The 27,537-nt window shown below is 46.0% G+C and overlaps 4 protein-coding genes across 6 annotated transcripts in view; 1 reads left to right on the top strand and 3 right to left on the bottom strand.

Moving 5' to 3' along the window:
• Positions 1–5,793, bottom strand: part of saga (S-antigen; retina and pineal gland (arrestin) a) — a 10,613-nt gene extending 4,820 nt beyond the window's left edge. The window contains exons 1-8 of the mRNA XM_056596879.1: positions 5,746–5,793; positions 4,315–4,375; positions 3,900–3,944; positions 3,064–3,263; positions 2,887–2,946; positions 2,580–2,647; positions 1,407–1,542; positions 122–206 (exon numbers count right to left, since the gene is read on the bottom strand). Of these exons, the coding sequence (XP_056452854.1) occupies positions 122–206; positions 1,407–1,542; positions 2,580–2,647; positions 2,887–2,946; positions 3,064–3,263; positions 3,900–3,944; positions 4,315–4,375; positions 5,746–5,793 (703 nt within the window). The remainder of the gene's footprint in view (positions 1–121; positions 207–1,406; positions 1,543–2,579; positions 2,648–2,886; positions 2,947–3,063; positions 3,264–3,899; positions 3,945–4,314; positions 4,376–5,745) is intronic.
• A 2,669-nt stretch (positions 5,794–8,462) lies between these two features.
• Positions 8,463–13,210, bottom strand: cldn15la (claudin 15-like a). The gene is made up of 5 exons (XM_056597325.1): positions 12,929–13,210; positions 10,716–10,880; positions 9,504–9,585; positions 8,965–9,078; positions 8,463–8,541 (listed from the first exon to the last, which is right to left on the bottom strand). Exons 1-5 carry the CDS (start codon positions 13,143–13,145, stop codon positions 8,463–8,465), a joined length of 657 nt encoding a protein of 218 aa, XP_056453300.1. The 5' UTR covers positions 13,146–13,210.
• A 2,537-nt stretch (positions 13,211–15,747) lies between these two features.
• crfb16 (cytokine receptor family member B16) lies at positions 15,748–23,247 on the top strand. Its single transcript, XM_056595858.1, has 7 exons — positions 15,748–15,993; positions 16,798–16,924; positions 17,005–17,195; positions 18,837–18,961; positions 19,820–19,961; positions 20,557–20,708; positions 21,728–23,247. Exons 1-7 carry the CDS (start codon positions 15,936–15,938, stop codon positions 21,821–21,823), a joined length of 891 nt encoding a protein of 296 aa, XP_056451833.1. The 5' UTR covers positions 15,748–15,935; the 3' UTR covers positions 21,824–23,247.
• The window catches only part of LOC130386958 (uncharacterized), a 38,880-nt gene continuing 32,205 nt past the window's right edge, over positions 20,863–27,537 (bottom strand). For all 3 annotated transcript variants that reach the window (XM_056595855.1, XM_056595856.1, XM_056595854.1), the window contains one exon: positions 20,863–26,048. In XM_056595855.1, coding sequence (XP_056451830.1) covers positions 24,219–25,895 — 1,677 coding nt within the window. In that variant the 5' untranslated portion in view covers positions 25,896–26,048 and the 3' untranslated portion in view covers positions 20,863–24,218. The remainder of the gene's footprint in view (positions 26,049–27,537) is intronic.

The raw sequence follows: 27,537 nt of genomic DNA, 5'->3' as shown, positions 1-27,537 counted from the left end.
AATAACAAACATCTCAGCTTAACTTAAGGACTAGGTAGGCTAGGGACATCGGGGATCCAACCCAGAACCTTTACCCCTGGGACGCTGTTCAACAAAAGGCAGCTCCTCTTGGGTTCCTCACCAGAGACAATGATGTTCTTGATGTTTTTGTTGGAGTTGTTGGTCACGCTCACGTTTACGTTGATGGCTTCGCCGTGGTAGAAGGTCTACAGGAGAGGGGGGGGGGGGGGTCAGAGGTCAGGCGTGAGGGTGTTCCCCCGCAAACATAACCATCACCAATATCGCGTCGTAGGCACGGAGCAGACGGAGGCGGGGCGGCAGTAGCTCAGGAGGTAGAGCGGGTTGGCTGGTAACTCAACCAACGAGGTGTCCCTGAGCAAGACACCTCACCCTAACTGCTCCCGTCGAGCTGGCTGTTGCCCTGCGGGGCTGACTCTGCCGTCGGTGTGCGAATGTGTGAATGAATGGATGAATGTCAGGCAATATTGTAAAGCGCTTTGGATAAAAGTGCTACATAAATGCAGTCCATTTAGGAGTTCAGTGAATTCTTTGAAATCCAATGCAGGCCACTAAGACAGCAGGGTCAGGGCCAACGTCTCTTGGTCTGTGATGACTACAGGCTGCGGTTCGGCCCCAGAACAATCCGGCTCCATTTACCTTTAGGGCATTAGGCAGACTCTTCTATCCAAAGCAACTCACAATAAGTACATTTGTCAAAAGAAGGAGAAGCAACAATATATGGCTGTCGGTACAGTGAGGCTGTTCATAGAACCAAGTGCCAAGCACTAGCAATCGCTAGGTTAACCCATTCCCCATACACAAAAAAGATAGGATAAGACGAAACATGACTAAGTATGACATACGAAGTGCGTACATCAAATGCCAGGACGTACAACATTCAATAAGTAGGAAGGGAGGGACTTAAGACCTCTCTGCATAGTCTAGGTGGCTACACAGAGCCTTGGTCATTGGTTCTCAAAGTGCGGCCCGCAATGACATACAGATGTCATTCAAATAAAAAAAGTGATTTTCATTATTTATTTATTTTATTATATCAATATTAACTTAAACAAAAATGAATAAATATGAAGAGAAAAGTCGACTCTCTAGCTTTCAATTAAATCCTGTTAGATTTGTTAGTTTTAATCCAACTGTACATTACTTTGAGAGGATGAACCTCAGTTTCCTGATTTGGACCTCACTTGACCTCACTCCCAGAGGTCCACGGTGCAATGTTCTTTTTCACCACTGGGATGCTGACTGCGTTTCCCGCCTGATTTTTTTTTTCTTTGGTGGCCCTCAGTCAAATTATGGGTTCCTAAATTGGCCCTCAGCTGTCCAAACTTTGAGAACCCCTGGTCTAGGTGAACTCTGAACAGGTGAGCCTTGAGTCCCCGCCCACTCACGTCCTTCTCCAGAGTGACCTCCAGGTGCAGCGGTTTGTCGGCCGTCACAAAGTCCCGGCTCCTCGTCACCGGCTCGACCGGCTCGTCCGTCTCGGGAGCGTACTGAACCTTCCGGAGCATCAGCTTCACGGTGCTCCTGGGGTGAGGAAGAGCACCGTCACTCAGGCTCACTATTTAGCATCGTCAGGGGAGCGGTGGAGAACAGCGCCTTCACTCACGCTCACTATTTAGCATCATCAGAGCATAGGGCGTAGAACAGCACAGTCGTTCACACTCACTATTTAGCACCATCAGGGGAGTGTCGGAGGACAGCACTGTCACTCAGGCTCACTATTAAGCATCTTCAGAGGAGCGGTGAAGAACAGAACTGTCACTCCCGCTCACTATTTAGCATCATCAGGGGAGTGGTGCAGAATATTCTCGGGTATTCTCGGGTAAAGTTTGGTTACAGCCTGGTTATAGTCTGGTTAGCACTTGGTTAGTGTGTCTGGGTAGTGGTTCTGGTTAGTGTGTCTGGTTAGTGTGTTTGGCTAGTGGGTCTGGTTAGTGGTTCTGGTTAGTGTCTGGTTAGTGTCTGATTAGTGTGTCTGGTTAGTGTCTTGATAGTGTGTCTGGTTAGTGTCTGGTTAGTGTGTCTGGTTAGTGTGTCTGGTTAGTGTCTGGTTAGTGTGTCTGGTTAGTGTGTGTGGTTAGTGTCTGGTTAGTGTGTCTGGTTAGTGTCTGGTTAGTGTCTGGTTAGTGTGTCTGGTTAGTGTGTCTGGTTAGTGTCTGGTTAGTGTGTCTGGTTAGTGTCGGGTTAGTGTGTCTGGTTAGTGTCTGGTTAGTGTCTGGTTAGTGTCTGCATAGTGTCGGGTCTCACTCCCGCTCACTATTTAGCATCATCAGGGTAGTGGTGGAGAATAGCACTATCCCTCAGGCTCACTATTTAGCATCATCAGGGGAGCGGCGGAGAACAGCACTGTCAATCAGGCTCACTATTTAGCAGGCCTTCTCGTACAAATGATCTGACAATGAATTCAGGTATTGGTTTGTCTACAGTTTAAGCTGGAATCCGGGATCGAGTCCAGGCCATTGGACTGGGATTCAAACACCTTTGCGGCCCTTCAGCTTCCCTGCCCTGGCCTCTGTCAATGTCTTTGTGTAAGAATCTGAATGTCGGTTCCAGTCTCTCACCTTTTGCGGATCTTTGCGTCCTGGCTCTCAGCGCTGAAAGCCTGGATCTCAAACTCCACCGCACATTGCTGCAAAGTGAGAAGACGTTGTCTTAAAGGGACAGCTTACCCAAAAGAGCACTGCTTCATACATGTGTTGTTGAAAAATTCCACCCGGCAAGATTAACACTGTTTCCCGAGACAAATCATGGAGACGTTGGATTGTTGACACCTTTGGTTGATTCATCCTAGCTCATGATGTCAATGGCACACCTTCCAATCCAGAGCAGTAAAAGATGTATAGCCTGAATCCCTTGTTTGTGATTTACCTTGCCAGAGTCATTGGGTCCCGGCTGTAAACCCACTGAGCAAGGCAGGTTATCAGGAAACTGTAGGAAGTAGATAGTGGTTAGGGTTAGATTGTTAAAATTCGTTCCAGCCAACCTGAGATTCATACAGGGTCATGGGACTTTCTCCTCTGGAGAGATAAGTTGGTCGTATCTTACCTCGAAGAAGAAGGGGTACGCGTTGTCACCAAGCTTGCGCAGCAGTTTCCCCTGGATCTTGCTGTGAACCGCCTGCTCGCGGTCCAGGAGAGGGGGGTACACCTGGCGGGTGGACACATAAATCTCCCTCCTGAACACGATGCCCATCACGTCCATATCGTCTCGGCCGTAGCGAAAGGTGCAGGACAGCGTGACAAACGCTAGAGGGGGCCAAAGAGGCATTCGTTTTTATCCAAATTGTGGACAGTGTTCCGGGGTTATCTTAAACATGTGCTACAGAAAAATGGGGTCTTGTGACCCCTGTTTTTAATAGCTGATTGTGATTGAGGTCAAGAAGCTCCTTTTATAAATACGACTGCATTAATAATAGCACACCATACCTTGAAACTGCTAGCCTCATGCTAGCAACAAAGTCTAACACGGTACTAACTGGCATGTAGGTGTCATTTGGAATGACACTAGCAGACTACTTTCTAATCTGGATCGAATAAAGCACATTGCAATTCATTTTTATTAAAATGCTGCCGTGGACCTTGGATATATTCCATAGGCGTAATTAGCATCATAAGCAGAATGAAGCTCTGGAATTAGTCAAATTAGAGAGCAGTCTACACAGTGCTTGGTGGCCAACCGTCCACCAAAGTTCAGGCTACTGATGTTTACGTGTAAGTTTGTGTTGTTGTTGTTGTTGTTGTTGTTGATGTTTTTGTTTAACTGGAAACATCTGTCAGTCCTTGTGTTATCCTGAAAAAGCTTTGAATATTATGCTGGATGGAAAGAGTGATTTCTCGATCACACCAGAAATGTGCACTAGTTAGGAGATAATTTGGGTATACCTTTCCTGCCATCCAGGGCCCCTGGGTCGATGAGGAGGACACCGTCTGGGGGTCAGGGGCGGGACGGATGAGCAAAAGCGTGAATTATTAAATGCAGGTAGACAAATACTATTAATAGTTTCACAATATAAATAAACACCACTACTAAATATCTTGACACTTATTTATGTAAAGAAAGAAAGAAACCAATACTAAATTATAGTAAACAAAGAAAGAACAATACTAAATAGGTGGTATTTATTATACTTATTTAGCATATATATGCTAAATAAGTAGTATTAAGTAGATATTCATACTACTTATTTTACATAAATATAAATATATATAGATATTTACACATACAATTATTTATGTATTACTATTTGGTATTGGGTGTGGATAAACAGCTGGTGAATAAACAGGAAGTAGAACTCACCAACTGGTTCAACTGAGTTCACATTGTCCACAAAATCCCTTTTACCCATGTAAACACTAACCTGAAAACACACACAAACATAAAACACACAGCGACACATGTGACCACACACACAAACACACACACACACACACACACACACACACACACACACACACACACACACACACACACACACACACACACACACACACACACACACACACACACACACAGAGACTCACGCATGCACGAAAACACAAACACCTCATTGAGCTAATGCTCATCTCATCTGTAATCTGTTATAATGCTGCGCTAGTCTGGCCCTCACGGTCAAATGTGTTGTGGAGTCTCTTATTGTTTACTACTCATACACAGGCTTACCTCCCCTGTAGTCGGGCTATGGTCGTTATAGTCTGTTATGGTCTGGTTAGAGTCTGTTATTCTCGGGTAAAGTCTGGTTACAGCCTGGTTATAGTCTGGTTAGCACTTGGTTAGTGTGTCTGGTTAGTGTGTCTGGTTATTTTTTCTGTTTAGTGTGTCTAGGGGTCAGCAACCTTTTCAACATGCAGTGCCAGTTTGACATTTTCTCGTTAATGAGTGTGCCTTAAGCAGCAATATATAAAAAATTAAGCTGAATTAAGACACAGCGACCAAAATTTTTTCCAGAAGACGTGGAATTGTATTATTTCCAAATTGTCCACAATCATGCATCAACATTTTAAATGTTTTTTTGGTTGTTATATTTGCAACATGGGCTTACAAATTATAATTGCATGTGTCCAATCTTAAAACACAATAATCAGAAACTCATTCAAAAACATATTTGCACTGTGAGATATGTAAAAAACGAGAATATATGAGAATGTTGGAACCATCCACATCAATATCTTTAAGACATGTACAGCTTTGCAAAACCATGTGAAGGCGAAAAAAAATTAATATTTTCTTCTCTATTACTCATAACATAGGTTTAAAAACTATTAATTGATCCCATTTCAGAACACTGCTTTCTGTAACTAATTTAAACATATTTGCACAGGGAGGAAATGCCCGAAACAGAATAAAGTGCAAAAAGAAAAATCGGTAGTAATGATCGTGCTGCCGCATTGTGCGGTGATTTTTTTTAAAATAATAATCATAAAATAAAAAATACGATTTATTTTATTTTATTTTAAGAGTGCCAATGATTATGCTGCCCCGTGCCAGTGGTGGCACGCGTGCCTAGGGTTGCCGACCCCTCTAGTTAGTGTGTTTGGCGCTTGGGTCTGGTTAGTGGTTCTGGTTAGTATCTGATTAGTATCTGATTAGTGTCTTGTTAGTGTCTGGTTAGTGTCTGTTTAATGTCTTGTAAGTGTCTGGTTAGTGTCTGGTTAGGGTCTGGTTAGTACCTGGTCCGTGTGTCTAGTGCCAGAGCCTTTGTGAACCTTCAGAAGTGTCACACCAGCTTACCGATTTGTCGGTGGTGATCTTCTTGAAGATGACGCTCCTGGTGCTCATGCTGAGAGTGGGAGTTACAGTCTGAGGACGACAGGACACCCTGATGTTAACCTATCGTGGTGAATGAGTGGCGGACGCCGTACCACGCAGATACCTGATGTAGACGCGTTGCAACACATTCGAAACAGAATCCACATGCACATCCACCAGTCCAACTTTCAGATGAGGACACTTTACCTCCTTATCTTATCGTATTCATTCAGCAGAAGCATTAGTCCACTGCATTTCACAGAGACTTACAGAGTCAAGGGGCAGGTAGGGGTTAGACAGTACAGAGACAGGTCACTAAGGAGCCGTGAGGTGAAATACAGTAGAGAGACAGGATGTTAAGGAGCAGGTAGGGTTAGACAGTACAGAGACAAGTCATTAAGGAGCAGGTAGGGGTTAGACAGTACAGAGACAGGTCATTAAGGAGCAGGTAGGGGTTAGACAGTGAGACAGGATATTAAGGATTAGGTAGGGGTTAGAGGTCATTAAGGAGCAGGAAGGGGTTAGACAGTGCAGAGACAGGTCATTAAGGAGCAGGCAGGGGTTAGACAGTACAGAGACAGGTCTTTAAGGAGCTGTTAGGGGTTTGACAGTACAGAGACAGGTCATTAAGGAGCAGGTAGGGGTTAGACAGTGCAGAGACAGGTCATTAAGGAGCAGGCAGGGGTAAGACAGTACAGAGACAGGTCTTTAAGGAGCTGTTAGGGGTTTGACAGTACAGAGACAGGTCAATAAGAAGTAACTTCATTAAGAAGTTTGGGACCCTTGAAAAAGATACACACACAAACACACACACACACACACACACACACACACACACACACACACACACACACACACACACACACACACACACACACACACACACACACACACACACATACAAACTCTGACCTGTGTGATGAAATCGTTGCAGGGTTGAATCAGACTGGAGATGCTATAAGGACCATCTTCTGTCTTTTACTTGTTACCTCAGCCAGCCGTCCAGTCAGACGAGGTGGGCGGGACATCCCGGGACACGCCCTCAGACTCCGGCATAGTCTCCCTGTGATAAAACAATCCTTGTCTGAGCGGATTGGTGAAACTTCCACTAGGTCAGCGTATCACATAAACACACACACACACACACACACACACACACACACACACACACACACACACACACACACACACACACACACACACACACACACACACACACACACACACACACACACACACACACACACACCTAGCTAAACACACAAGCGCGCACAAACACACACACACATACAGACAAACACACGCAGACACGCACACGCACACACCATCGTAAACACACGCGTGTGCACAATCATGCAAAAAACACACACACACACACACACACACACTTAAATATGAACACATGAACGCCCACGTAGGTAGGTTCAGTAGCGTTTGTGCGTTGTAGGTCCGACTGACGATAGGTAGCATGGGAGGAAGCAGGCTAACAGGTTAGCTATCCAGCTACAAAATGGAGGGTTCAGAGGGATGATAGGGGGAGACCCAGCAGGAGGGTGTGTGTAGTGCTCAGTGTGTGGAGCGGGCAGTGAAGGTTGTGTATTTGATGTGTCAGGTAGCTCGAAATAGAGGTTGTAATCTGTAATCCTCTGTTCTGCCGGTCAGCACGAATTGAGATTGTTACACACACACACACACACACACACACACACACACACACACACACACACACACACACACACACACACACACACACACACACACACACACACACACACACACACACAAACACACACACCCTGAGATTAAATAACCCGGCTCCATGCTTTTATCATTATTACATACACACGCGCACACACAATGAGATTTAAAAGCCAACTTAATGCTTCTATCATTATTACGCGTCACACACACACATACACCCACGCACACACACACACACCCACACATACACGCATACACGTACACGAACACACACACACACACACACACACACACACACACACACACACACACACACACACACACACACACACACACACACACACACACACACACACACACAGACTAAACAGCAAGCTTCATGCTTTTATCATTATTACACACACACACAAAGAAAAATCCCCAACAATGTTACAATTTAATAAAAACTTTATTTATAATCATCACATCTTCATTTCGTCAAAATAATTACATTTCACTGATTTTTTTCTTAGCCTTAAAAAGTAAACAAAAACAAAACATCCTGGACAGAAACGCAGCACCAACATCCAGACAGAGGGAGAGGAGCAGGAGGAAGAGGAGAAAGAGGAGGAGGAGCAGGAAGAAGAGGAGGAGGAGGAGGAGGAGGAGGAGCAAGAGGGGGCGGAGGAGGAGGGGGGAGGAGGAGGGGGGAGGAGGAGGAGGGGGGAGGAGCAGTAGAAGGGGGAGGAGGAGGAAGAGGAGGGGGGAGGTGCTGGAGATCGAGGGGGGGAGGAGGAGGAGGAGGAAGAGGAGGAGGGGGCGGAGGAGGGGGGGGGAGGTGCTGGAGGAGGAGGGGGGGAGGAGGAGGAGGAGGAAGAGGAGGAGGGGGCGGAGGAGGAGGGGGGAGGTGCTGGAGGAGGAGGGGGGGAGGAGGAGGAGGAGGAGAGGAGCAGGGGGAGGAGGAAGAGGAGGAGGAGCAGGGGGAGGAGGAGAAGCAGGGGGGGTAGGAGGCTCCTCTTCTAGACGTACTCCTTCGATTTCGATTCAGATTCAGATTTGGGTGTGAAGATCTTCTTAGGCAGGGCGCCACGGTAACCCCTGGAAGACCAATCACATCGTTAGAACGGGTCCAGAGGACTGAACACAAATTTGGGGCTATGTTGAAAAAAAGGTTCTATGCTAGTACTGCGCTACTTTGTTAATACTGTCGTACTATGTAAGTACTGTGGTACTACGGTAGTACTGCGGTACTATGGTAGTACTGTGGTACTGTGTTAATAATGTGGTACTATGTTAATAATAAGGTACTATGGTATTACAATGGTATTATGCAAGTACTGAAGTACTATGGTATTACTATGGTACTATGTAAATAATGTGGCACTATGGTAGTACTGTGGCACTATGTTAATAATAAGGTACTTTGGTATTACTATGGTACTATGTCAGTGCCACAGTACTAACTGCTCGTCTGTCATTGGACCTGTTCCTTTAACCCAGGTGAAACCGTGGTGCACTTACCCTTTGCCACCAGCAGGGGTCACCCTCTTGCAGGCGCAGCAGAGCATGCCTCCTCCCAGGATGGCCAGGAAGGCCCCAGCCCAGCCCATATAAAGCCCAGCCCCCAGCTCAAACCTGCACACATCGGAGCATTGACACTTGACGATAACATTTTTGTACATTTTACAAAAGACATGCTATAATATACATTAAAGGGCTCATGCCATGCCCCCAGGTGGTGATGTTATTAGCTGAGACAAGCCGTTTGGCACAGGGAAGGAATGATTTTCAAGGTGAAATCACAAGTGGGTGTGTCAACCCAGATATATGAAGGACGGAGGAGCAACGTTTGCTACTGTCCACTGGGTAGGCAGGAAGGCTGATCTATCCAACACACACAGTAGGTGGACACGCCTACTTGTGATGTCACTATGAAAATCATTCCCACCCTATGCCAAACGGCTTGTACCAGCTAATCACACCCACACCTGGTGGCATGATATGAGCCCTCTAAAATATTTTATCAGGAAGCAGTGGTGGAGGTCTTCCGGGGAACTCACTTGATTCCCCCGGTGAAGGGGTCATAGAAGTCCTCCACGATCATGTTGGCGTACCAAGACACTGATACCAAGGTGCACACACCTGCACAGAAGAGTCATACATTAGGACTCACTGATGCTAACGAACGAATCAATTAGCCTCAATTTACTGCGGCAAATGACCAAAACCAGTACAATACTCTACGAATTTGTCAAATTCGTAGAATAAACAAAACAATTAATTAATTTGCTGTTGGTAATGGACAAATCTATTAGCAACAATGAGTCAATTCGCAACAATGAGTCAATTTGCACAACTGATTCCATTAGCATAGCTAACTGAATGTCGAACAGACGTCCATATCATCCGAGGTCGGCTTTAAGAGGCCGGTCTATTTTTACCACCAGGTACGCTACCTTACAGTGAAATTCACCCGGGTGTATGATGGAATGGATCGATCCGTTTACCAGACTGCACAGTGGACTGAACCACTGCACAGTGGAATGAACCACTACACAGTGGACTGAACCACTACACAGTGGACTGAACCACTACACAGTGGAATGAACCACTGGTAGGCTGACTCATTCCCATCATCACTGTGAATATAATGTTGTATTGTAGCATATAGTGTGGTATCCAGTTTTGCATACAGTGGGGTATACAGTGGGGTATACTATAATATATACAGTGTTGTATAAAGTGTGGTATATTGTGGTTTACAGTGTGGTTTACAATCTTGTATACTGTGTAGTATATAGTGTGGTATAAGTGTGGTATACAGTGTTGTATACATTGTGATATAGCGTGGTTTACAGTGTGGTTTACAGTGGGGTATACTGTGTAGTATACAGTGTTGTATACAGTGTTGTATACAGTGTGGTACAGTTTGGTTTACAGTGTGGTTACAGTGTGGTTTACAGTGTGGTTACAGTGTGGTTTACAGTGTGGTTACAGTGTGGTTACAGTGTGGTTACAGTGTGGTTTACAGTGTGGTTTACAGTGTGTTTACAGTGTGGTTTACAGTGTGGTTTACAGTGGGGTTTACAGTGTGGTTTACAGTGGGGTATACTGTGTAGTATACAGTGTTGTATACAGTGTTGTATACAGTGTGGTACAGTTTGGTTTACAGTGTGGTTTACAGTCTTGTATACATTGTAGTACATAGTGTGGTATACAGTGTTGTATACAGTGTTGTATACATGTCCAGATGTGTCTTACGGAGGACCTACCAGCCAGAGCAGACACGATGCCCCCGGCGATGACCAACTTGGCCTTGGACGACTCGGAGGCGGAGCCTATCTTGATGCACTTGACGCCCAGCAGGGCGATCACCAGGCAGGCGAGCCCCATCAGCAGAGCCACGATCATCAGGCCGCGACAGGCCTGCACGTAGCCTGCACACACACACACGCGCCACACACACACACACACACACACAAGCATGCACACAAGCACACGCACACACACACGCACACACAAAGACACATACAAAGACACACCGTACACACACGCACACACACACGCACTTGCACAAACACGCACACACACACACACACACACACACACACACACACACAGACAAAGACACATAAAAACACACACGCACCACACAGACACACACACACACACACACACACAGACACAAACAAACACAGACACACACAGATACACACGCGCACACAGCAGCACGCACACACACACACACACACGCACATTACGTACTGCCCACATGGTATCTCCCGCATATTCAAATCTCTTCCTCTTCCAATCATGACACCTAAGGGGTCGCCTAGCTTGCCACCACAAGGGGTGATGTTGTATAGCCATTAGCATCCAGTTAGCGCAGTGCACTGTGTAGGCTGGTAGGCTGATCCGTCTATCATACAGGTTTCACACTCCCACTATTGTCTCTATCGGGTGTGTGTCGTGGGCAGAGACCAGAATGTGTCCTGACTCTTACTAGGTAGTGTGACGTGAGAGACGAATATGTCAAGTCTTGGTTGAGCTTTTATGACATCAGAGTCAGGCTGTGCCAGGACTACCTGAAAATGTCCCCTGTGGTTATTACGGACGAGATGCAACAGACCTTATACGCCTAACAGACATATTGGAAGCTGTTCTTGAATCTTCAGAGACCATGACAACTGATACGCATTATTCTGAATTCCATATCACCACGAAGTTCAATTTAGGACACATTTCTTTTGAGTCGTCATGGTATCCCGAAAGTTTCTAGAAGATTTCCCCGCCCAAATGACCAAGATGGCTGCTTGGTGAATGAGGTCTATTGAGTTATTGATTCATTATTGTACATGAAATGGAACGGTTGAAGAATATGTTTAGAAATACAAAATGCGATGGAAGTTAAAGGAATAGTTTGTTTGGTTGGATAATTATTTCTGATCGATTTATTTAACCTTCACTTCACCAGGTGAGTTGCATCGTTATCAAACACACCTTTTAAGATAAGATATTATAGATTCTAAAATGAGAACTAAAATTAGTTACATTGGAAACAATTAAATCGATAAAAACCCTCAAAACTAAGTATTTTACTTTGTCAAATTAGAAGACATTATGTCCCATTTTGAGGACTGTATATTAAAATGCTTGTTATGAATGTGTGACTGTTTTTGCAACCCTAGAACACTCTACACGAACGAAAAGCTGTCCCTCTGTTTGGGCGTTTCCCTCCATTTTGCTGTTGAAGACGACGCTAAAAATGGATTCTTCAAGAAATTATAACTCTGCTTTTTGATGATGAGGTCAACTTCTGTGTATCATAAATCGGTTTGAGAATTTATGTTAAGGATATATCCTGAGAGTTTACTGTACTGATTTGGACAGATAGACGATTGGTTTTATTGGCGGTAAAACGTGGCAATAAATGTTCGCACCATAAGAAAAATACGGAATCCTGACATACTGACCCTATTTCAACACAGTCAATTCTGGTAGAATTTCGACTCAGTTGATTATTTCTTGAATTATTGCACTTAAATAAAATATGACGGACAGACGTTCTTTTGAACCACTTCGACTAATACACTTTTGATGTAGTCAACCTCAGCAGCCATTTTGTTAACGGTGTCGTTTTCTGCTCAAGCCTGTCCGATTAATTAATCGGACAGGCTCGAGTATCGTTCAAAGTATCGTTCAAATCTTTTCACCAGTTGATAATAAAGTTGTTTGAAATGCTGTATTCAAAGAACTCTTTTTGTTTTAAGTGTATGAAAAAGGTTAAGTTGATTTTAAATTTAAGTTCAATATAAGTGACTTTTGTTCAACTTAAAATCAACTTAACCTTTTTCACACACTTAAAACAAAAATAGTTATTTTAATACAGTATTCTAAACAAGTACATGCTTTCAATAGCCCTCGTATAAATACTTTAGTAGCCCTTATACTGACAGGAATACAGCGGACTCAGGCGGGCTCCTACCTGGGAGGCCCAGAAGGGACTCAAAGTCTTGGCACTGGGCGATGCCCGTGCTGGTCTCGGTACACGAGTGCCAGAGGTTCTCGTACTGCCGCACCGAGGTGATGATGTTGCCGGCCACGGTGGACACCTTCCAGTAGTCGTTGCCCAGCGCGGTGCCGGTGATCAGCCAGCTGATGATGCACAGCACGAAGCCGACGGCCTCCACGGCGGTGGACATCGCGGACGACGCAGGGCTCAGAGACAGACGCTAGCGGATCAAAACGGGAGTCAAACGGGCGGTAAGGCGAGTCGAGAGCGAGTGGCCACGGGGGAGACGAGCGTTCTCAGATAATAGGGTTCCAAAGGTCCAGGTTGTAGGCGGGTGTAGCGGCGTGCGGAGGTGGAGGGTTAGGGTGTGGCGGGGTGTCAGTTGGGCCAGGAGAGTATCGCTTAGCCCTCGCCAACGTCTTTTATAGCGGCAGTCACGCCGAGCGGACTTCAGACCCGGCCAGGGGCCATAAACACACAGGGGCTACTCCTTCTAGGGCCCTACCGTCCTCTCCCCCAACCTTCCCATCATTGATCACGACTACCATGAGCTCATGACAAGGCTGATGACGATGATGATGATGATGATGAGTCCTAACCTCACCTCGGTATTGACCGTCGGGTTTGATGTGCCGTCGACTCTCAGAGACCTAAACTGTTTCAGGGACATACTGTGTGTGTGTGTGTTTGTGTGTGTGTGTGTTTGCGTGTGTGTGCATGCGTGTGTATATGTGTATGTGTGTGCGTGTGTGTGTGTCCATACGTGCGTGCGTGCGTGCGCAGGTGTACGTTTCGAAGAAGCCGAGCGCGAAGGTACCCGCCTCATCTCGCCCGGGGAAACGGGCTGGCCGCGACCACGGCCAGGGTTTGGGGTGCCATTCCCTTTACAAATTGAATACAACCGCCTTTCATCGCCCTCCGTGTATCTCCAGGATTTCTGCCCATTCGCTCTACATTAGAGATGGTCCAATACCATATTTTCCCTCCCAATACCGATTCAGACTCCTGAACTGGAGTATTTATCCGACTTTCGACCTCCTACTATTAACGAACGCAGCATAACTCTGTAGTGGTTGTGATGCCGATACCCGATAGGCTACTGCATTTTAGGCATTATCGGAGGGATTTTTACGATTCTGGTATCGGTATCGGAACCCTACTCTCCTCTACTCTACATCCAGACCAAGCTAGGAGTCTAACCCTATGGGGGTTCATGCCGCAGGCCTGCCGCGGCCCGGGAGTTCTGGTTCTGGACCAGCAGCACACCGCAGGGGGGGGAGAACACATTCTGTCCAAACGAACCCAACACTGGACACACGTTCATGTGTTTTCAAGCGCGCATGAGAGGAAAAAACGGGCAGAAGTCGTCAACGGCAAAGTGATGATTTCTGATGAAATTGTGATGAAATTTACATTTTGAGAGACTTTTAAAAAATGTGAACGATGATGAGGGATGAGAGACATTGACCTGCAGAACCTCACTTCCTCTCAGCCAAACCAGTTCCTGTCCCTGAGTTTCAGGAGTCTTCCTGTTTCTCAGCGTCTCGGGGTACAACGTTTGGAGCTGAAAACACAAAGAGCAGGCCTGAGGTTTATGGCTTTTCGTCGTGTTTTATGGCAGCCAATAAGTTAATGAGTAGAATATCATTGTCCAAAGTCCATTTTCTCTCTTTCGCTCTGTAAAGCTGAAAACTGACGTATTGAAACAGAAGGTGGCAGACACGCAGAACTAGTTTACCTTCATATTTAACTTAAATAATATTCCAATTAATAAAAAGCCTTCAATAGATCACTGATCAAGTTTGGTTTCAAGTTTTAAGGGAAATCACTTTGACGAACAACACACTGTGACAGTTAAACACATTACAATAGAATACAATACAATACAATATTTTACGAAACAGAAAATAAATTCATACAGGGTAACACAAGTTAACGGCTGTCTATTTGTCTGTGTATTATCAGTCCATCCTTTCTTTGCATAATCTTTAAATTATTTGATCATCCAGTCCGTTAAGGATGTGTCTGTCAATCATTATTCCTGTGAGGACAGCCGTTATCGCTATTATTTATAGCACACACATGCACTCACAAACACACGCACGCAAGAACGCATGCACACACACACAAACACACACATGCAAATACGTACCCACACACACACACACACACACCCCCCCACCCACCCACCCACCCACCCACCCACCCACCCACCCACACACACACACACACACACACACACACACACACACACACACACACACACACACACACACACACACACACACACTATTAGCTTAGCTTAACAGACATCAACAGTTTTGTCTCGAGTGGCAATGTTTATCTTACTCACGAATTCAAATTTAAAGTGACACTTTCTGAAATAACTATACGTTTAAATGTTTTATAGAAATAAATAAAAAAAGAGCTATAAGTGGGTTTACATCAAATAAAAAGATGCTTCCTATGCACACACACACACACACACACACACACACACACACACACACACACACACACACACACACACACACACACACGCAATATAAATATTAGGTCTAGAACGAGTGTATAGGATAAACTTAGCAGCGGATCAATGGCGATCGATGACAACAGCAACTCTGTATTTATATGGGCGTACCCTATGACAAATGGCATAGGCCTAATGGCATATCTAACCAAACATTGGCCAATGATACGATTTCAAATGTGTAATTTAAATTCCAGGAGCTCACCGCACGAGAGCACATCCGACCGGCTCGACCGGCTTACGGCACGGCATCAATAGCATTTTTTTCGAATGATTTGTTTGGCATTTACGTGGTGTTGGGTCGTTGATGCTTTTACTTTAGGTTATTTGACTTCAACTACAGGCTCGTGGCTTCGTGGAGCTCTAAAGATTTTTAGTTTCCTTTCTTAAATCTCACGTGGAAGGCCCCGGCCGGGACCCCCTCTCCCTCCTGCCCCCCTGCGGGGGGTCATGCGGTGGTTCTGCCTCCCGTTCCTCCCCCTGTCCCTCGTCCTCTGCCTGCCACACCGTAAGTAGGCCTGCCGCTTTTCTCCTTCCCCCCTTTTGTCAATTCTTTCCCTTGTTATCGCATTATTTTCTCAATGTTCATTATTTCCTTTGTCTTCGTTATTCTCTCGGTTATTTTCCTCTGTTATTAGTCTCTTTCTCTGCGTCCTCCTCTCATTGGTTGTTGTGCTCTTAGAGAGTATCCATGTCAGCAGAGGTTAATGTGTTAATCGTGATTGTCGACTTCTATTCGTGTCCTTTCCTATTTTGCATCCCGGCAAGCGTGCTGCACAAACGCCACGTAAACTCACGAGTTAACTACTGGCCTACATGACTCACTAACTCTCAGACACTCACTTACTCACTCACTCACTCACTCTCACACACTCACTCACTCTCACACACCCAATCACACTCAAAACGACCCAAGATACACAAAATACATTCAATGAACTCTGATAAATAGAACTCTGATAGAAGAGGCTGACTTAGCCTCCTCTTCGTAGGAATATAGACGTTTAATATGGACCACTAGCTAAGCTTATAACAGCCTATTATTATTATTATTATTATTATTATTATTATTATTATTTTTTTTTTTTTATTTTTTTTTTTTATTATTATCATTATTATTAGGCCTACTATTATTAGTATTATTATTATTAAGCATTACGTTTTGAGAACTTATGAAGCCACATACGCTGGCCTATATGAATACAGGCTGGCTGTAGAACGGAGACGAATGGCTGAACAGAGGTACAACCGGTTGGTATGTTGTCTGACAGGTGAGAGGTTAATTCGCTTGATTTGACGTGTGTTTCGACAGACCCATGGCCGTTGCCAGCCCTTCAGGACGTCTCCATTGACTCTGTAAACATGCGACACACGCTCACCTGGCGCCCCCTAGATGCGTTCTGCTGGACTGCAGCCTTGTACACCGTGCAGTTCCAGGGGTGAGTCGTCCAGCCGATCGCTTTGAGCGGAGCGGTGCTCACTATACACACTCCTTCATCCTCCTCCTCTTCTTCTGCAGGGAATTTGAGCGGACTATTTTAAACGACAAGTGGCTTGACTCCCCAAAGTGCAGGCGGACCCCCCGCACGCACTGCGACCTGACCCCCGACCTCGGCTCCGACTCGGACTACGGCGTCCGCGTCAGAGCCGAGTGCGGCCAGCAGGTGACGCCCTGGACGCGTCTCAACGCGCTGTTCAACCGGAGAGAGAGTGAGTCGACGCGCAGGCAGGGCAGAGCTTTGGCTGGATTAACAATGCCCTGATGCACGCTCAATATCCCACTCCGCCTCCTTTAGGTTCTTACCCTTGGCGTTCGCTTGTGTTTGAAGTTACTATTCCGAGATCTCAGAGTGGCTGACTTTGGCTGTGACGGTCCATGCTCCCAAATATACATTTAATATAACATCATTCATTTATAATAATGACATTTATTATAACAATTTATTATTTAGATTTATTATTAATATAGGAACATATAACATGAGGTGGGGACCTCCATTAAAACCGTTGTGCAATCCCGTACGATTCGCCAGTGCTGGAGTTTGATCCCCACGGTCCAGATGGAATCGAACCCCAAACTCTGGCACTGTGACGCCATGCTCTGACAGTTGAGCGCCTTTCAGGAGCTCTGCTGATGTTATTGTAGGTGGTGCGGGTGGTGTTTGGTGGTCCTGCCGTCTCCTGGTGTTATGGTGGGTGGTGCTCCTGATGTAATGGTGGGTGGTGCTCCAGATGTAATGGTGGGTGGTGCTCCAGATGTAATGGTGGGTGGTGCTCCTGTAGTAATGGTGGGTGGTGCTCCTGTAGTAATGGTGGGTGGTGCTCCTGATGTAATGGTGGGTGGTGCTCCTGATGTAATGGTGGGTGGTGCTCCTGATGTAATGGTGGGTGGTGCTCCTGATGTAATGGTGGGTGGTGCTCCTGATGTGATGGTGGGTGGTGCTCCTGTAGTAATGGTGGGTGGTGCTCCTGATGTAATGGTGGGTGGTGCTCCTGATGTAATGGTGGGTGGTGCTCCTGATGTAATGGTGGGTGGTGCTCCTGATGTGATGGGGGGTGGTGCTCCTGATGGGTGGTGCTCCTGATGTAATGGTGGGTGGTGCTCCTGGTGTAATGGTGGGTGGTGCTCCTGATGTAATGGGGGGTGGTGCTCCTGGTGGGTGGTGCTCCTGATGTAATGGTGGGTGGTGCTCCTGGTGGGTGGTGCTCCTGATGTAATGGTGGGTGGTGCTCCTGATGTAATGGTGGGTGGTGCTCCTGATGTAATGGTGGGTGGTGCTCCTGTAGTAATGGTGGGTGGTGCTCCTGATGTAATGGTGGGTGGTGCTCCTGATGTAATGGTGGGTGGTGCTCCTGATGTAATGGTGGGTGGTGCTCCTGATGTGATGGGGGGTGGTGCTCCTGATGGGTGGTGCTCCTGATGTAATGGTGGGTGGTGCTCCTGGTGTAATGGTGGGTGGTGCTCCTGATGTAATGGGGGGTGGTGCTCCTGGTGGGTGGTGCTCCTGATGTAATGGTGGGTGGTGCTCCTGGTGGGTGGTGCTCCTGATGTAATGGTGGGTGGTGCTCCTGATGTAATGGTGGGTGGTGCTCCTGGTGGGTGGTGCTCCTGATGTAATGGTGGGTGGTGCTCCTGATGTAATGGTGGGTGGTGCTCCTGATGTAATGGGGGGTGGTGCTCCTGATGTAATGGTGGGTGGTGCTCCTGGTGGGTGGTGCTCCTGGTGGGTGGTGCTCCTGGTGTAATGGTGGGTGGTGCTCCTGGTGGGTGGTGCTCCTGATGTAATGGTGGGTGGTGCTCCTGATGTAATGGTGGGTGGTGCTCCTGATGTAATGGTGGGTGGTCTGCAGCGTTGCTACGTCCTCTGGAGATGGCGGTGGAGGCGATGGGTGACGGAGTGCGCGTCTCGTTTGAACGTCTTCCACAGACGGCCAGCGTGGGGATCACCCTCTGGAGACAAGGACAAGAGCAGGAGGTGAGGGTGACAGGGTGAGGGTGACAGGGTGAGGGTGACAGGGTGAGGGTGACAGGGTGAGGGTGACAGGGTGAGAACATGAGGGTGACAGGGTGAGAGCGTGAGGTGAGGGTGACAGGGTGAGAGCGTGAGGTGAGGGTGACAGGGTGAGGGTGACAGGGTGAGGTGAGGGTGACAGGGTGAGAGCGTGAGGTGAGGGTGACAGGGTGAGAGCGTGAGGTGAGGGTGACAGGGTGAGGGTGACAGGGTGAGGGTGACAGGGTGAGAATGACAGGACGAGAGCGTGAGTTAAGGGTGACAGGGTGAGGGTGACAGGGTGAGAGCGTGAGGTGAGGGTGACAGGGTGAGGGTGAATGGGTGAGAGGGTGAGGTGAGGGTGAGAACGTGAGGGTGACAGGGTGAGAATGACAGGACGAGAGCGTGAGTTGAGGGTGACAGGGTGAGGGTGACGGCTGAGGGTGACAGGGTGAGGCAGACAGGATGCGAGCGTGAGGTGGGGGTGACAGGGTGAAGTTGACAGGACGAGTGAGGTGAGGGTGACAGGGTGAGACAGGGTGACATGGCACACAAAAATAGTATTTATCATTGTGTAGCAACTTATCATAGCTATCTTTGTTACATTAACCTAATGCTTGTTAGTGCTTGGTATTTGGTTCTCTGAACATTCGTTCTGTACCGACAGACAGTTTTTGTAAATGTGAATGTTATTATTCCAACTGATGCGCATGTGCCCGCTTAGCGCACAACCTCCAAAATTTCCAGGACAATCCTGATGTCATCCCGGGGGGCCAAAGTCCCCGAGGCCCCAGTTCATTACAACACGTGCCCCGTGCTCACTGAGCGTTCTCTCCAACCCAGGCTTCCACGGTCCGGCTGGAACAGACCCCCATGCTGTTCACCGCCCTGCAGGAGGGAGCGGTGTACTGCGTCCGGGCGTGCACCTACCTGGACGGCCGGCCGGGCAGCGCCCCCACGGACACACACTGTGTAACCATCAGGGGTAAGATACACGCTCACACACACACACACACACACACACACACACACACACACACACACACACACACACACACACACACACACACACACACACACACACACACACACACACACACACAAACACACACACACACACACACTCTCTCACACACACACACACACACACACACACAAACACACACACTCTCACACACACACAAACACACACAAACACACACTCTCACACACACACACACTCTCACACACACACACACACACACACACACACACACACACACTCACACACAAACACTGTTACACACACGCACAAACCAACCTGCACAGACAAGAACACACACAAACGGACACACACAGACACACAAACACTGTCACAGACACACGCACACACACACACCAACCTGCACATTCAACAAGAGAAACATACACACACAAACTGACACACACACACACACACACACACACACACACACACACACACACACACACACACACACACACACACACACACACACACACACACACACACACACACACACACACCTTGTGAACAGACTGTAATACATTTTAACATAAATTTGCCACATGACCCCTGCTAGATCATGAGGAGCCATGGAAGAAGCCCACAGCTGCCATGGTAACGGTGGTAGTCATGGCGGCGCTCCTGTTTGCCGTATTCTGGTCTGTCGGCCGCTGCAAGGCAGAAGGCTGCCACGCCCACTTCCAGAAAGAGCCCCTACCCTTCTCGCTGGTAGGTCAAAGATGGTGAAATAAGTGTTTTCTTGAAAAGCAAAGGTTTTATGATTGTTTCACTAAGTGCCACACTCTATGTGGGAAGAGAAAACAAGTCAACCAATATGACCCCTGTTGTCAGGGTAGGTTAAAAGTACACTTGACTTCATGAAAACAGTCTGATGGAAACCGACCTAAATGAGTCGAAACTAGGGAACTAATGCTGGGTACCCAAGAGACAATATAAAAATAAATACATAAATAAAATAATAAAACAAAAATAGCGGAAGACGGTCAGCAGGAACATGCTATGCTAGCTTCATTTATCTTTTTTTCTGACAATTTTACAAGCTGTTCCTCAATTTCAGACGACCAACCCACTTCCGCCATGGCTTCAGTTATGATGATTTAATGAATTGTTGGTAGCCCTAAGTACGTTATGTCCGGCTCCCAAATGGCTATCGATTGTCTGCGTCCACGGCTTTCATTGGGGTTTCCCCCACACTACAGGATATCGGATTGTAAAAAGTGAACATGTTGCAAAGTAAACCAGGCTAATTATCCTGATGTGTGAATCCTGTATATTAAAATAATGGAACATAGATGAACAGAATCACTAATTAATACAATTGACAAAAATGTCACTGATGACACAAAGGAGAAGTGGGTATTGACGCTGTTGTGGCAGGATGATGCACGTCGTCCTCAACCATACGAACAACCCCACACCTTCTACATTCTAACCCGCCCTGATGACCAGTTTCCCTCAAATGTCATTACAGAGGCGAGACACACTCAGAAAAGTGCTTCCATTGCTTTTGGCATTAAAACAAATACAGTAAAGTGTGGAATGTTTGTTAGCAGAAATACTTTGAACAGAGCTGCCATAGTACATGTTTCAAAAGAATATCCCTTTAATAAGTTATTGTTTTGGACATAGTTTCACTGCAAACATAACAAAAATCGAATGTCATTGAAATGAGGCTGAACACACTTTTATTAACAAGGATTTTAACTAGATGCTCTGTTGGTTTTCAGCGGCAACCTAATTGGCCGATGGAGCAACTGCCGTATCCTGAACAGGGGGAGATATGTGAGCCAATCACAGCCCTCTTTCTGTTGGAGCTCACGTGAGGACGTTCCAGTCAGTTAGCGCCGTAGCCGTTACCACCACAGCTCCCACAGATAAAGACTATATAAAGTATTACAGCAAATCCATGCTAAAATCCCCCTGATTCAACACATCTGTAGTACTACCTGCTGTACTTACATCACATAACAAAAGGAAGAGGAAGATTTCTGAACAACGGTAATGTTTTACCGACAATGTAAATAGCGAATAAGCTACCAGGAGTTTGGCTAGTAGACTAAGTCTTTAATGTGCTTGTTAAAGTTTGAGTTGTTTTGGTCATTGGTCTCTATGCGGTTATGACAGAGAAACCCATTTGATTCGTTATAGGCCTAATAAACCGTTTTTGATAGTTTTCTGCCTCAATGACTGAGGGATCAGCTTAATGCCGCCTTAAAAACAACTCGGAGGTTCGGAAGCTCTTACGTGTCTTTACGTAAACCTTCCCTTCATCCGAAGTAAGAGTGTTCAGGAAACACCCCTCAGAAGTTGTTAGGCTACGACATAAAACCTGAAAACAGATCGTTCTGGAGACAAGACTCATAACAACTACAAGCATGGATGCCCGCAGGGACCTCTTTGTGCTTCTTTGCTGAATCAGATGAATCAGTTATTAGAACTGCTTGCGATGGTTGAACATGAGTGACAATTTATCTGGTGATGTTTATAATTGTAATCTATAATGTATAGTAATGGAAATGTTACAATGGTTGTTAAGTTTGCGTCTTAGTGCTAGCTGTAAATTCACTTTAGTCTATAAATGAAATGGGCAGCCATTGTTGTGGCATAAACTCTGAGGTCTCGGGTAGCTCTCTACATCCGCACGAACCTCGAGCGAAAACTCAGACCCAACGGAGTGTTCAAAGCACTTTCCTCTGAGCTTAAGGTCCGAACCTCCAAACCTCCTGGAAACTCATACCGTTTCGAAGCCGGCATACGACTCAGAACCTGTGATGACCACATTAATGAAGCTGGTAGTGAAATCAGCGAAATCGTACACCTTGTTGTTCATGTGAATATTCTTATTAATCCATATGCTTTCTTACATTTCTGTTATAAATATAAACACATTAGAATGATAGTTAAGAGGTCGGTCATAGTTAAGGGATTCAACAGGAGTTTCATCTGTTTTGGCCTCTGCAATATTAAGCATCTATGACATTACACTTTTTACTCGAATGCAATGTAAATGTCAGTGTCTGTGTTTATACAAAGCTAACACTAAACCCCTCTCTGACTGTTGTCGCCCCCTGCTGGTTGTTTCATGACCTTTTTTGAACTGAACCTAAGTGGAATCCTGCAAAGGATGAATAAACAAATATTAGAGAATATACAATGAGCATTAATCAAATAAAAAGTTCTAAAGTCAACTCGGATCATTGTATTCATCTTTAATTCCCTTTGAGGTAACATGCATGCGTCAACATGATTATTGTTACATGAATATTGTTTTAGAGCTCTTCTTGTCCTCTATTGGCCCTGACAAACCATTCCAACTGCCGATCGTCGGTAGAAGAGGCAGTCGTACTGATTTGGTCATGAAGGATTCAACATCTTCAATCGGTGGAAAATAACCCAGACAGGCTTGAAAAGATCCCCAACGGCTTTGACGACGGCCGATCACACAGCACACATGGAACAGACTTTGGTCACCGAGCTTGCCAGATAATCTGGTTGGTGTGTCAGGGCCTTAATACAGGGCTTCCAAACCTTTTCACTTCGAGACCCAAAAGAAGCATTTGGGGTCTCCCTGGGGCCCAAACTTAAAAATAATGCATAATGAATTGCCATAACATCTACATTTATAAACTAATAAGAATAAAACAAACCATGATTTTAAAAATACTAAGAAATGTATTTATCTCATCATAAAAGTACATCACAGTCATAATCCAATGTGCTGATGTGTGTATTTAATTCACATAAGAATGAGGACAGAGAAGCAGTAAGTCAATACACTGTGTTTCAGCTGGAGTTTGGACTGCGGAAAACCATATAGAGGACACAGAACAACAGAAACAAAATCACAATAAGGGTAAAAAAATTTCAAGAAAAAAGCCACATGTCAGAGTCACATGTCAGGTCCAGGTTCACGAGAAGGGAGCGAGATCTCCGCCAACAGAATCTGAGCTAAACAAACCAGTGAAGCATTAAAGAATGCGCCTCTATTTGAATCAGGAAAATTAGTTTGCATATCACATTATTGTTGATATTTTACTATTAACCCAATAACATAAAAAAGTTCCAACATGTTTAATTTCTGTCTAGCAATCAATTCTTATGACCAAAATTCTTGTTATTAAATCAGAGATGAAGCTTTAACATGCTGAGCACATGTTATTAAATGGACCCAGTCCCTTTCTGGTAGGTACTAACTTCTGGACTATCCTGCCCCCACATCTAGAGCAGTTTGTCTCCGCGGGCAACCTTCCCCATGGTTACCGCCTTCCCCCGCATGTGCTGTAGTTTCTTGATGCGCTCCTGGTAGCCAGGCTTGGCCTCTGACTTCTCTCCCTCGATCAGCAGGTCGATGTATTCAGGTGTTGAGAGTGGATTGGGCTTCAGAGCGATCTCCTTCAGGGTGTTGAGACACTGGCCTGAGAGCTCCATCAGCTGGACCACCTCGTCCTGTAGGAGGTCGTACTCCAGCTCCATCTTTTTGATGACGTCTTCAACAGACATTTTTTCCTTAGAGGCATTCTCATACTTTTGTTTCAGATCATTGTAGGTTCGTTTCTCTGTCTTCGGTTCGTAGTCCCAGCGATACTTTTGGTTGAAATGCACTTTCCAATGGCACTTGTTGTCACATTGTGTGCAGTGGCCGTCTGGTCCCATGGCCCAACAACCACTCTTGTCAGCATCATTTGGTATGCCGCAGGGATAGTGGCAGGTATTTTGACATTGCTGACAGTTGGTGATGAATTTCCCTGTTTTGGCAATGCTAGTTTGAACAGGATTCATGAAGCTGACCTCATACTCAAATTCCCCATTGGCTGTGATTGCTGCCTCGTGTGTTTGGAGGATTTGAGATTCTTGTTTAATCTCCTCAAGTTTAGCTAAACCCAATTTCACCTTAATCTGGAGATTCTCAATGGAGTTCTCCAGCTCACCTCTCTGTCTGAGCACCTCCTTGGTTAAGGTCAAGCTCTTGGTCTCAATGACATTCAGAGCAGAGAAGAATCTTTTCATGCTGTTGGTTCCCATGTTCCAAAACATTTTATCAAAGCCGCCCCCATCTTCTCCATCATCATTGGCATCATCATCATCGTCTACACCTTTGTTGTTCGCACCAGATACCTTGTTGTCAGCAAACAAGGCAGAGTTATTGAATTTGAAGTGAATAGGTAAACCATCTTTCCTTTTAGGACAGGGGACCCCGGACTCATTGATTGCGTCGAGAACCGGAGGGCCTTGGCCATCTGCAAATGTCACCAAAATCCGGATGTTCTCTGCAACATCTTTGCCAAATATGGAGAGCACTGAGTCAAAGACGTATTTCTGTGTTGGTGTAAGCCGAGCGAGAGACGCTTGGGCCACGAAGCAGATGGCATCGATCTCGCTGACTCCATGTTCAGCTGAGAAAAGCCTTTGTAGCTGAGTTACAATGAACCTATCTCTCTCTATGCCTCTCGTGTCTCCGAAACCCGGTGTGTCAACGATAGTCAGGGAGTAGTCGATCTTGAAGCCCTCTCGGTGGTTGAGCTTGTACACGGTGACATTAGAGGTCTGGCTGTGAGCCTGAGACTTGGCCGTGCCTTCGTCTACCAACTTGAATCTAAAGGTATCGTCCCATGTGACCCCCAAGATGTAGTTGATCATCCCGTTGACCAGGGTGGACTTCCCCGCCCCAGTGGCTCCTAGAACCATGATGGTGCGGTTCCGTTTAACAGAGTCTTTTCCAAATATGAAGCACTGGATTCCCTCTACATTCATAGACTGGGGTTTCAGAGGAAGAGTGTAAACGTCCAGAGTACCTGGATGTCCTTTAATCTTACTGCCTTCTTTCTTAACGGCTTCTGCCAACCGCTTAGGGGGCGGCAAAAACGTTGTTTTCACAGCATTAAAAATTGAATCCATATTTGTTAATATTCTCAGAATTCAGACTAATTCAAACGGTTGTAAGATCTTCTGAGGAGTTGAGAAGATAGCAGGAAGGTTAGCCCTGACAATCAACAATTTGTTCCCCGTCTGACACCAGGTTGATTCTCGTAAAAATATCCCAGGTGTGATCTGCAAATGAGACACAAACATGTCAGGAAAACCTCTGCATGTTTGTGTATATTCATATGTGTGTGTGTGTGTGTGTGTGTGTGTGTGTGTGTGTGTGTGTGTGTGTGTGTGTGTGTGTGTGTGTGTGTGTGTGTGTGTGTGTGTGTGTGTGTGTGTGTGTGTGTGTGCAATTGGGGAGGACAAACATAGAGAACTATTATGGAACTATTGGAATAACCCTGTAAGCCTAAAGGTGCGGCCACACCAGACGCGTATCTCGCGTACTTCGCGTCTCAAATCGCCATTTTCTCCATAGGGAACCATTGGTTTAATACGCGTATTACGCGTATTACGCGTATTAAGCGTATAAGCAACATTGTACGCGCGTATAGCGCGTATGTGGCGCGTATATTTACGCGCAATACGCGCTATACGCGCGTATATCGCGTATATCGCGTACATTTCAAGAGTTCAAAAAATTGAACTTTTTACGCGAAGTACGCGAGATACGCGTCTGACGATTGCCGCCTTGCCCAATCAGCGTTGAGCTTGACCCGACGTCACTGGCAGAGAGTAGTGAGCTTGGACAGAAGCATACGGCCGACATTTTTCTTTATTCTGTGTGGAAATAGTAACATAGTTACGCCATTAAATGCTTTTATGGAAACATTTCTAGCGAGAAATGTGCATTTTACTTTCATAATGTTCGCTCGGTGAATGTGAAGGATGTTTGGTTTGATAGTTATGACGAAGAGGGAACGCTCCGTTCACTTGCATGGACAGAGTCTCTGGTTACTAAGCAACCTCAACGTCTTGGCGGACTATATATCTGCTGATCAACACTACGAATGCTGGAAACACACCAGACACACCATGTGAAGTTATTTAACCCGATTATTGTTATTTATATCCGAGATTATTTAATCTAACCCGATCAAAACTCTATCACCCAAACACGGCGGCGTTTGGGTTTCCTACCTCGGACTCCAGCGCAGCTTATCCTGGGGCAACACACACACACACACACACACACACCCAAGTGTTGGAGCCTTTACCGTGGGGAGCCTCATCCTGGGGCAAGACACACACACACACACACAGCCACGGCCGACAACTTTCTTTATTCTGGGTGGAAATAGTAACATAACATAACATTTGGTTTGATAGTTATGACGAAGAGGGAACGCTCCGTTCACTTGCATGGACATTGGACTCATCTAGGCGAGTGACGTATGCGCGTATGGCGCGTATTGCGCGTATGTGACCATTTTTGACACAAAATGGTCAAGCAACATTTTACGCGCGTATCTCGCGTAAAAAGTACGCGAGATACGCGTCTGGTGTGGCCGCACCTTTACAGGGAGGAGCTGGGAAAATACCAAAATAGGGCGGGAAGTACACAAAACATCGACTGTGACATGTTTTGTGGTCTGAACAAATAATCTAGATGAGGTTATATTGGAATACTTATTTTTCTAACATTTATATAGCATTACTTCTTTGTCTCACA

This window comes from Gadus chalcogrammus, chromosome 8, assembly GCF_026213295.1.
Source record: "Gadus chalcogrammus isolate NIFS_2021 chromosome 8, NIFS_Gcha_1.0, whole genome shotgun sequence".
NCBI lineage: Eukaryota > Metazoa > Chordata > Actinopteri > Gadiformes > Gadidae > Gadus > Gadus chalcogrammus.
Note: the sequence above shows the minus strand (reverse complement) of the source record. Positions and strands in the feature narration are given on the sequence as shown.

Coding starts and splice junctions, on each gene's coding strand:
- crfb16 (XM_056595858.1), top strand. CDS start 15,936: ATGCGGTGGTTCTGCCTCCCGTTCCTCCCCCTGTCCCTCGTCCTCTGC. Junction 16,925..17,004: donor TACACCGTGCAGTTCCAGGG/GTGAGTCGTCCA, acceptor CTTCTTCTGCAG/GGAATTTGAGCGGACTATTT. Junction 17,196..18,836: donor GCTGTTCAACCGGAGAGAGA/GTGAGTCGACGC, acceptor GGTGGTCTGCAG/CGTTGCTACGTCCTCTGGAG.
- cldn15la (XM_056597325.1), bottom strand. CDS start 13,145: ATGTCCACCGCCGTGGAGGCCGTCGGCTTCGTGCTGTGCATCATCAGC. Junction 10,881..12,928: donor GTCCCTTCTGGGCCTCCCAG/GTAGGAGCCCGC, acceptor GTGTGTGTGCAG/GCTACGTGCAGGCCTGTCGC. Junction 9,586..10,715: donor CATCGTGTCTGCTCTGGCTG/GTAGGTCCTCCG, acceptor TCTTCTGTGCAG/GTGTGTGCACCTTGGTATCA.